This window comes from Lutjanus erythropterus, chromosome 2, assembly GCF_056507025.1.
Source record: "Lutjanus erythropterus isolate fLutEry1 chromosome 2, fLutEry1.hap2, whole genome shotgun sequence".
Classification (NCBI taxonomy): domain Eukaryota; kingdom Metazoa; phylum Chordata; class Actinopteri; order Lutjaniformes; family Lutjanidae; genus Lutjanus; species Lutjanus erythropterus.
The window spans coordinates 15,907,343-15,918,904 of record NC_139318.1 but is presented as its reverse complement, the minus strand read 5'-3'; the positions used below and the strand labels follow the sequence as shown (position 1 = coordinate 15,918,904).

Sequence of the window (11,562 nt, the reverse complement as noted above, 5' to 3'; positions counted from 1 at the left end):
AAAGAAGTTTATCAGAAAAGTTAAATACACCTCACTAAATACCACTTAGTTAAATAATTAAAATCAAGAGTTAAATTAAATTAAAAGCTTACACTTACTACTTACTTTACACTTCTTTCTAAACCAACTGACTGGAGGTTAAAGGAAAAGTATAAAACTTTATAGTTATTTTTACATATTTTAAAAAGAACAACACACCATACAGGAAAAGGCCTATTGCTTTCAAAGTCAATATAAATAGCTCAAGTCTTCATGATGATTTTAATGGTAAAGTTTTACTATCATGTCAGTGGTAAATATTAATATTACAATAAATCATGGCAATTTTAGAGCTCAGACTGTGACAAACAAACTAGAAAATTCACAGAAAATTAATTAGCAACAATTCTGAGAATCAATTAATCATAATGTAAAGAGTTGTCTGTTGATCAAACAAAACTATTGGGTTTAGGAAAACTTAACGGATTTCAAAAATTTCTGACACTTTGTACAACAAATATGGATTGATTAAAAGCATTAGCATTAGCTGCAGCCTTAGACTCCATGGTTCTCGGGGTCTGGATCATATACCAATATGCACAGAGCAACAGTCCATCATATGTCTGACACATCCAGACACACTCATATTAATTTTTATAGATTCTCAGTCCGCCTGAGTTGCATATGCTTGGAGCCAGAGGCCTTGGCCTGGATCTGACTTCCTCATGCTGTGAAGTGATGCGCGTTGGCTCCCTGCCAAGGACACAAGGATTCTGCACACAAGATGTCACTCATTTATCTCTCTCATTTATTATTCACATCTCATCATAAATGAGGAAGCAATAAAGCTCAAACTTGAAGTTAATAAATAATATGAACGGATACATACATTGCGTTTTGACTGCTGGTTAATGTCCTGACATAAAACCAGTAAGTAGAAATTACAGGATCTCACCACAGATCAGAATGTGATTGGCTGGTTTGTAACAGTGTGCCAGAATGGAAACACATTTTGTGCGCTGATAGTAAGACTGCATGTTCAACACAACACATATCTTTTCCCTTAAATGTCACAGTTGATATATCATGCTCAACTATAAACCGGAGTTTGTAGGTATCACAGCCGAGTGCATTACATCTGACTGTTTCACTTGGAAAAATGTGTGTGAGCTGTGGCTGGAATATACTGCATGAGTACAATCAGTTAACAGGAGGTAAATAAAAAGCGTGTGTGCGTCATAGCAGCCGACAGATTTACAAACACAAAGCTTAGACTCCCAGGTTAGCAATGACAGCCCGGGTGAACTCGTCGCTCGTGGCATAGCCCCCCAGGTCTCCAGTGCGCACCTGTTGCAGACATAAGGACAGTTTGTTACTATATGCACAGCTGCAGCAACACATGTCCACTTACAGTATGCCGGCCTGCATGTTAGAGAGCCTTTAAAAACTGCACTCACAGGAGACAAATAGTGCCGTCAGTGAGTTATGTACTTTTAGAAAGCGGCCATTTCATTTCTTAAGCTATGGTCTCATCTTTATCTTCTTACATTTTTAGTTTTTGCATTAGAACAAGCTGAAAATTAAAATAAACCAAGCAAATAAGCCAGACACAGTATTAATGTTCACACAGACTTTTTAGTGTTAACAATATGGGAGAATCATACTAACACCAAAGTCCAACAATGACTAATAAGTGACAGAATGTTATTTAACATAACACAGTTGTAACACACTTTATTATACATGTATCAGACCCCCATCAAAAATTTGTCGTAAAAAAAAAAATTCTGAAAGACAGCAAAGAACATGACACTGTTTACATGGATAGATGTGCACATACCCCATAACATTTGAAAAATGTGATTGCGCCAAAAGTCGAAACAACAAAACAGTTACTAATATATTAATTTATCTTTTATTTATGGTTAACAACTGACATCTTGTTATCTGAAGTGGTGAGATAGAGCCATATTTTAGTTATTTCACAGCACCAGTGGCTTCAACAGCACCATCTTATGCAAAGCTTCTTTATATGAGCCCTTGGAAATGATGTTTAAATATAAAAATGATGATTTTAGACCAAAAAGACCAAAAACTATACAGATACTGCACAGTGCACCAATTCATAGTTGAGCTTATAGCAGATGCTGTACACCGCTCCACTCATGAATAGAAGACTAGTTTTATGGCCACTGTGACCATCACATAAAAGAAGTTTTCTCTTATGAAACTGTAGAATTTTTTATATACACTTTAAAACTTGAAAGTTGTTCCAGTTAATGGAGTAATACATGAAAATACTTTTTGGTTTTCTTGAATGTTGTTTTGGCAGAAATGTTAAAATATTAACAGAATTATTAATATCACATCAAGAAACATGAATGTTGCATTATGTGTAGGCCTGAACTGTAGGAGGTGATGATGCAGCAGTGTTATATTGTACAGTTACAGTGGCAGTCAGTCTTAAGATGTTTCAGTTATGAGCATTGATCAAAAAATGAGAAAAAAACGAGGCAAGTAGTAGTGAAGTGTGATGTACAAGCAGAGCAGCCGATATAAACTGTTGACAAAGGCAGTCTGGTTGCTTTACAGACAGTTTCTAATGATGGGCCTCGTGCATGAATGCTTTCTTATTTTCTCTATTTGTTTTTAAACACAGCAGTAAGAGGAAAATAAGAAAATGACAGATGAGTCTGTTCTTATCCACCTGAGTATGCTGAATAATCGCGTTTGGCCTTAAATTAGATGTGCGTGCCAGGAAGTTTGCAATTAGCATATGGAAATGCCCCAATAAATCCACACAAGGGCAGCTGACTGAAGTGCTATGTGCAAACCACAAAGCAAGAAGCCCCTGACATTTGACGGGTATTGTCAAACTCAGAAAAAGGAAAGAATGGGAGAAGAAAATAAAATGATTACATTTATGAATAGTTACTGAATAATAATAGTAGTAGTAATAATAATATTATAATAATTATAAATAGTTAGACTTTTAGTTTAGAACATTTTTCTTTGTGTTTTCATAAAGTAAAAAACTTTTTCTTCATGACCTTTCCAAGCGCAAAAGTTGGCAAGTAGGCTTTTGTGTATATTGGCTCACATGTGGTCTGGGACAATCTTAAATTTACCCTAAGAACAAATGAAATATTGATGAATGCCAGTAAAGTTCTCCAATTCTTTTGCACACACAGTTTAAGATTAGATCTGTGCAGACAAGAGATTCATGCATGAGGCCCAATGTGTGATAGCAGAGAGGTTGCCTGTGCAGCCAGCATTACTGAAACACTGGGACAAACACATTGACACAAATAGACAGAGGTGATGGACAGTAACTATGAGGAATGATAAAGGATGTCAAGATGACAGGGATGAATGATTTAAATCTTTGAAAAGAAGTCTCATGAGCTGTATATTTCTAGTAATGTACAACAGTGTAACATATACATTAGGATGCAACTGATGGTACCACTGTCATTTGGCTGTGAGAGGGGAGGTGAGTCTTAACATGCATCCAGTTCATGTTAAGAACAAAGTCCACATTTAAAGACAAGTCAGTGAGGAGTGTGATGAAACATCTTTAGTAAACAGGTCGGTGACGCAGGTTTTCCACAACTGCACGCACAAAGTCTCCAGTGGTAGAGTACCCGCCAAGATCTCGTGTCCGTACCTGTGACATGCACGCAGACAACACACACATAAACACACAGGATAATGGGGTACAAGGAGAGGAGGAAAGGGGAGAGAGAGAGGCAGGGCACTTCAGACAACATGCAGATAAATTCTGCTTTCAACTGACAGGCATTCCTTAAAAATGATATTTGGTCACATTCACACAGTTGCCTCAAACACAACAGTACCCGAGCTGAAAGAACAGCTTCTGCTACCACTTGCAGAGAGAAAAAAAAAAGAAAGAAACCTGTCCTGAATTGACCGTGCACTTAATCTGTGGGACTAAAGCCGACCGACTGTGTCAGTGTATGTTAGTGTTAACGTGGAGCAGGTGCAAAAGGCAGTTAGTCCAACCACTTTAAAAAGAAGGGTTGGTTGTCCTGGAAACAAATACATATACCCGCACATTTATAAAAAGGACGATATTAAGTGAGGCAGAGACATGCCAAAGAAGAGCTGAAATAAGATGCATGAGCATACAGTATATACTGTCTTAAATGTAACTAATCAAAGGCTCTCTAACATACTGAAGTACAGTTTGCAGGCTGTTAGATGAAGGCATTTGTGAGTCAAGAACTGCTATCAATATACTTTCAAACATGTTAGTATCATCAGAGGCATTGATTTATGTGGAGAAGCTCTTTAGCTGTTCAGAGTATCACATTGTAAATCTTACAATTCTTTTTTTTTCAATATTCAATTCATGTTTTTTGCAGCATTTTGACATTGCATATATGAGGCAACAGTTACTGACCCACAAAGCTAAAGAGCAGCATGTTTATTTAGAAACACAAGCTGTCACCAGTAGGGTATACAAGTCATGTTGGTTCTACATCTCTGAAGCAGAACCACTTGTTATATTTTACCAGAAAACATTTTCTCTTAGTGTTAATGCTGTTAGTGTTGTCTGACATGTTTAGGTTATGGCAGGCATCTGCACATTCACAGCCTGAATGCAACAGGATACTAACAACTAACACACACACATTACCTTGCCCTGTTTGATGACCCTCTTGACAGCATCTGACACCATTTGGGAGTGATATTCCAGGCTGCAACACAACACGATGACAATTAAAAGGTGACCAGAACTGTTTTGCACACATTCACAAACAGTCACTTAAAGCTGGGCATTAAAACCCACTAACAACACATTTTGTCTTCACTGGGAAACAGTATGATCGGCATTCAGCCCCTTGTCAAATAACTCTGCATTTGTCAAAGTTATTCATCGGCTCCAGCTCCAGTGATGGAAACCAGGGTGGACATGATCATTTCTGTCCCTTTTCAGCGGAGGCAATGAAAGCTTGTCATCTCTGTTGGTAATGTCTGTGACTCTTTTGCTTCCTTTTCATACACGTTTGCTTGGTCTGACTTGTGGTGTCATCCCAGCATGCTAGAGTTCACACCCACTTGAAGGAGTGTATTTAACTGACGTACTCGTCTTAAGTCACAAACCTGCAAATACACACTCCTAATATGTGGCAAGTTTATCCAAATAAGGTCTGTTTAGGAATATTTGCAATGATGTCTCTCCCAGAATTCTCCATATCTTTGTATTCCAGGTTTTGTTTTTATTGTCCATGGGACAGAGCGCTGCAGTGGACCAGGACAGACCATTATGAGTAAGGTGTGAGATGTGGTGTACGTCTTACTACAAGACCAATGAGGTCAACTCACTTGAGGTGCCTGAGCATGTTAGCAGCACTAAGCAGCATGGCTGTGGGGTTGGCGATGTTCCTTCCTACAGCTTGTGCAAAGGGGTGGCGGGCACCCTACAAGAGAAAAGAGAGACAGGGGATCAAGACTGACATTGTTACAGTCCTGTAATGGTTGAGTAATTGATAGTAATACTACATCAATACCTAGTGTTATCTTCTATAGTGCACCATTAACATTTTTTGCCATACGCTGCCATCTAAAGTATGAAAAACCAACTCTAAATTGAGGAATCAGAGTAAAACCAGTAAATGTCTGGCTGGATAAACACATGTAAAAAAAATGACAGAGTGGAAAAGGTTAGTGGAAACTCACAGTCTCAAACACAGCATACTCTGCACTGTAGCTCTCTCCAGGAACAACTCCTGCTCCTCCAACCAGCCCTGCTGCCAGGTTATCAATGATGTTACCATAGAGATTGGGCATCACGAGCACATCAAACTGGTACGGGTTCTGGACCAGCTACAGCAAGTAACACAGACAATGATGTGTTTATACAAGAAAAGGAAAACTGAAAAACCAAAATCAGAAAATCATCTGTTAACAAAATCAGCAGAATGAACTGTGAAGCTGTAAATACCTGCATGCAACAGTTATCAATGATGATGTTCTCATATTTGATTTTGGGGTACAGTTGTGCCACCTCTGCACAGCTCTGCAGAAACAGGCCATCACCTAATTTCCTGCAATAAGAAGGAATATGAGGACAAGTGTTGCTGTATCTGTAATGCAAGTCATGACCCAAATTAACAGAATTAACAGAATAAATAGAAGAGCATGATTCCAAAAGAGGGAGCTTTTCTACATTCTTACATGATGTTGGCCTTGTGAACAGCAGTGACCTTGTTTCGTCCCTTCTTGGTGGCATAATCAAAAGCGAACTTGGCGATGCGCCGTGACTTCTCTCTGGTGATGATCTTCAAACATTCGATCACACCTGTCACACTCTAAATAGTAAGAAGAGAGTGTATGCGTTTTAATACAGTGTGGACTAATCCACCGTGCAAGATAATGAAAACATTTACACTCCATCCACTGATAGCTGTCCATCGTAAGTTTGTCCGATGAAACAGACTCACTCCGATTTTTAATTTATAGAGGCAACTACACTGTAACTGATGGTATTTCACATGTTTTACGTATGTTACAGCAAAGTGTCTTTTTAGGCTTGAAGTTTAGGGGTGGGCAATACCAAACTTTTTTAATTTGATACAATACCAATACTTTTGTTATGATACTGATCATTTCTTAAATGGGTACGTGATTTTTAGGAGAAAAAGAGATCATTGCACTAAGTAAATCAAATGACACATTCAGGCCATTAATAACAAACTTATTACAAAAGCAAATATGAATATAATTCAGAAAAAGTGTACAGGCTAATAAGTGTAGAAAATAGTCTAGTATTTTACAGAAATAAATTAAGTCAATCATGTTGCTGCTGTGTGGCACTTTATTTGCACAAACTCTGTACAAAAGGACTGAAAATATTTGTAAGTGATGCAGCCACACATTTTTTTTACTTATATAATCTTATTATCAATATTTTTAAAGCAATCAATATCAAATGAGTAGCCTGTAAGTATCGTCCCGGAGGATCGAGCCACCCATTCCAACTGAAGTCCATTAGGTGTGCAGTGAAGACAAGGCATCAATGGTCACACTGCCGACAAAATTTTGTAATAAACTGAAGTTAGAGGAGAGCTAAAGAATCCTTGCAACAAAGTAATGAACTTTTAGTCCTCTCTTTGAGTGAGAAGTAGTTCAAAAGAAAGCCATAATTAAAGACACATACACACAAACACATTGTGCTATTTCAGCACCTCTGAGTGATTCGTCTTTGTTTTAATACCCGGTTCAACGCTGGCCGAATCTCTGCATGTTCAAGGGAAACCTCCTTCTTCAAAGAAAAAAAAAATCTTTTTCATGTGGTTTTGAAACCACTGTTCATGCTCTAGTGAGGAGCAGTGTTGTTTACCTCATGCTCCAAGGAGCTGTACTCCCCCTCCGTCTGTTCACGGATGATGACCAGGTCCAGGTTGTTGTGGCGAGTGCTGTACCCTGGCAGGCTGTTTACATGAACCACATTAGCAAACAGGTCCAGTTTACGCCTGAGGAATGTATAGAGTGGTAGAGTTATTTACAAGGGAAAAAAACACACACCAATATACATATGAAAATACACAACTTGTTTTCTGGTTTTACCTCAGTCTCATCTCATATGAAGCCAGCTCCCCTTTGAACTCCATGGGTGTATGAATCTTTCCTGGATAAACAAGAACACAACACATGTGCAAATTTCTTCTTAAAACTTCATATGCCTTTCAAATAAACTCATATTTTGTTGTTGTTCAACAGAGGTGGACAAAGAGAGAAGATATAGTAAGTGAGGCTACCTTTCATGGCCACTTTGTTGTTCTTCATAGAGGTTAACACTTGTTCCAGCTTCTCCTCACTGGCCATGTTCTGCACCTCACTCAGGTGAAACTCCTCAAATTCTACTGGGACATCTCCCGCCTGGAGACAAGACAATGCTTTTTTTTTTTAGAGTGGCACAAAAATTTAATTTAACTGATAATAATAATACAACATGGTGACAAAAATAATCAGTGTCTTTTGTGTATTTTCTTCTGCACAGTAAAATGTACCTTGAACACTTCCTTAACAGCAGTCATCAGCTCAGGTCCCACTCCATCTCCTGGCACCATGGTGACCTTGAAAGTAGCATCAGCGCGGGCCGGAGGGGCTTCTGGGCCACAGAGTGCAGCAGATACACTCAGAGGTCGGGAAGCCAGCTGCTGCCACCGAGGGCCGCTCAGGCCCTGAGGATGGGAAAGAAGACACAGTCGTAATGAGCACAGCACGGTATAGTATGAGACAACTTCAATTTGTCCATTCTCAGAGTTTTGGGTTTACCGATGATGAATGGACGATTCCCAACTTTGTCCCAAAAAGGACAAAAAGCAATGTCTATTTATGACCCCTTGTCACAGTTTGCATGTGCCTATGAGATGAGAGCAATTCCAAGGATTTTCAGGTTTCTATTCAATATTCAATTTTAACAATTTCAATTATTTGATCAACAGAAAAATAATAACAAAAACTGTTTATCATTTGAGTAAATTTAGCTTTTTTCTGTTTCATATTATTGAAAATGAAATATTTTGGTGTTTCAGTTGGTCTGACATACTACAACATATGGAGACAGCAGAATTATCTCAGGGAAATTGTGATTTTCTGACAGCTCACACACAAAACAACTAGTCGATTAATTGAAAAATAAATAGCAGATTAACTGAAAATGAAAATAATTTGCAGCACTAATTTTTATGTAGCAGGATGTTTTTTCTTCCATTTCATTCCTTAAATGATTTTCTGATCCCCCAGATTCCTCTTGAGAGAGAATCACTGTATTCAGCCGTTGTAGATAATGTTACAAATCAATGACAAATATTATGTGAGAATTATTGGCTTATGGCAATACTGGACATTTTATATGCTGGATATATTATATATGATTTTTGCATCAGTGTCACATATTGAATTTGCTGAAAATGGGCATCAGTCTGGTTATTTTATCCAGAGAAGGTCTGTTAATTGATCTTCCAGATAATTACGTAGATCACGAGATGTACTGATAGGATAGGGCTAGGCAATATAAACAACATTGAAGAGGGTAGGAGTGACTATTGGTGCTTTCACAAAATACTGTGATTTTTGATGAAGAAGCTGGAACAGTGATACGTTTGGAAAATTACATCACTTTATGGTAGGACTTCACTAAGTTTTTAAAAAAAAAATTGTGATTATTTTGACATACTGAGATACGACTAGTGGGATTGATCATTTTTGTATCACAATTTTCATTTTCACTGAAAAAAAACTTTTAATATAAAGATCATGTGATATTTGTTGAGATCTGTACCAACAAACATGTTTTTGGACATTTGGAGAAAAGGGATTTTTAGGTCAGGGCATCTCTGCCGCACTACAATACATCATTAGCGTGCAATTTATCACACATTTTACCTTTAGCAAAAAATTGCAGCTTCTGTGATTTGGATATTGCGATTTCGATAATCAACAAAATGATATCCAAAATTTAAGACAATATCATGTCTCCTATCATACTGATACAATATTATTTTTATATTGCCCACCCTACAATGGTGCCCATTTGATCATACAATATAAGCAGAAATGGATGTGACTGTTTCAAGAGGAGCCTGGATGAATACTACAACTATGGGGAACACATAAAATAAACAACTCACTTCAACTGTCCTCTGTCAAAATTGCTACACATCATGAAAAGTCGCCTGCACTTTAAAAGCAAACCAATTACAAGACAATCTAAGAAACTGCACATCTCTTGACTCCCCCTGACTTTTCAGAAACTAGTAAGAGATAAAGCTGGAGATGAGTGACAACTAAGGCAAAATTACCAAACAAATGCATATTATCTGAGGTGAACAGGCACACATCTATCTGCTCTGCTCTGCTCTTTTCATGGCAGTTACCCTGTGCTTGGCTTCAGTGAGTTATGTGCTGCTCTCATGTGTGTAACTGATGCTTCAGTAAGAGCAGGAAGGTTAGCATGTCAGGGTTAACAGTCAGCTAGCTGCCTTAGCTCACTCTCTCACGTAACACAGATACAGTTCTTAACTAGCTACATGGCCACTGATGAAGACTGGGATTTTTTTTTTAAATCGTTGACCAGCTGCCACGGCTGATAGCGCCGCTATAGTGTCTGTGTCACTTTTCATCGTAAGGTGACAAGAGCTATTCAAATGAGGTGTTAATGAGGGAGGCTCATGGTTAGCAACACAGATGTCACAAGCCGGTGAGTCCGACTCTTTCGTCAACAGTTCATGACAACATAGTGCTCGAGTTAACAAAGACACAACTTCAATCACGGCAGCGTCTTTTCTTTGTATAAAAGAGGCGTGTAATAATCGTGTATGCACTCACCTTGACCAATGTTACTAAGCTTCCTCTCAAGGCGGCCGCCATCGTCACGAACATGCAGCAACTGAACTACTTCTTCTGTGGTGCGGCGGTGGTAGAGCGCTATCTACAGGACAGTAGAAGAAGAAGAAGACTTCAATACAGTGCCCCCAAGTTGACAGGACGGTTAATGTATGTGTGGCAAATATAACGGGGTGAAAATGTCCCGAGTTTAGCAAATCAGGGTTCCCTTCTGGACATGAACAGGAGGACAGGCTCGCTGCAGGACAGGAAGGTCAGCTGTAGTCAGTTTCTATGGTTACAGAGACGCTCTCGCTCAGACTCTTCAAACTGCTTTACTTTACTTAACTTTTATATAACAATTGAATTCAAATGAAATGCTTTCACATCATCTGTCAAATCAGACATTATTAGAGCCAATATTTATCAGCTAATATTTGCCAATACCAGTATAGACTGATATACTGCAATAGGCCAATATCAGTCAATAGTGTATCCGTGCAGATATTTATTGTGCGTCCCTAGTTATACTAACTTTTATAAAAATACAAAAATGTAAAAGTATTGGTTACCTGATCAATATCGGCCATGAGAAGCAGATAATTATCAGTTATCTGTATTGTCTGAAAAAGAAATCCACATTGTTTATCCCTAATATTATTTATCTGCTGAACTGAAAATTCTGCTACCTGACAGCTCAACTTGTCTCACAATGACTGCAGCATTCATCAGTGTCCCAGACTGAGCTACCTGTCACACATGTCTCATACTTTGTACAGGATGTTTACCATAGCTGTCAAATTTCTTTCAAGAGTGGCCAGAAATTAGCCTCATCATAAACATTTTTACTTTGAGTTAATTAGCTTATTGACACTAATGTTACAACAATGCTCCTGAACCATGCACAAAAAAGGAGGATAAACAGGATCAATAACCAGCAAAACCAGGAAATTTAAGCAAAATTAAGTTTTTGTGGTTCGGCACCTTTTAGCTAAACATTTATTTGAATAACAAACTTAGTGGGATGATTTTATTCAGAGACCTGATGACTATACTGACAGTCAACTATTGTTAGCTAACACTTGCACTTGCACCTGCATATGCAGAAATGAGTATGGTAGTCCAAATGGCAAGTTGGCAACGTAGATAGTCTATTAAATAGCTTGAAATCCTATTTAATATACGACCTATGGTTGAAGCGAGTTGTCTCTCCCCCTGCTGCCTCCT

General features: G+C 38.3%; 1 protein-coding gene across 2 annotated transcripts; it reads right to left on the bottom strand.

Annotated features, from left to right (window-relative positions):
* Positions 1 to 766: 766 nt before the first annotated feature.
* idh3b (isocitrate dehydrogenase (NAD(+)) 3 non-catalytic subunit beta) lies at positions 767 to 10,440 on the bottom strand. Of its 2 annotated transcripts, none has more exons than XM_084729607.1 (11): positions 10,339 to 10,440; positions 8,016 to 8,189; positions 7,764 to 7,884; positions 7,573 to 7,633; positions 7,346 to 7,478; positions 6,181 to 6,314; positions 5,948 to 6,050; positions 5,683 to 5,829; positions 5,329 to 5,423; positions 4,640 to 4,700; positions 767 to 1,326 (listed from the first exon to the last, which is right to left on the bottom strand). In XM_084729607.1, the coding sequence occupies exons 1-11, from the start codon at positions 10,390 to 10,392 to the stop codon at positions 1,249 to 1,251; spliced, it is 1,161 nt and encodes a 386-aa protein (XP_084585733.1). In that variant the 5' UTR covers positions 10,393 to 10,440; the 3' UTR covers positions 767 to 1,248. The 2 variants fall into 2 exon arrangements, with proteins under 2 accessions (XP_084585733.1, XP_084585728.1); XM_084729602.1 differs by lacking the exon at positions 767 to 1,326 and adding an exon at positions 2,938 to 3,646.
* Between the last annotated feature and the right edge of the window lie 1,122 nt (positions 10,441 to 11,562).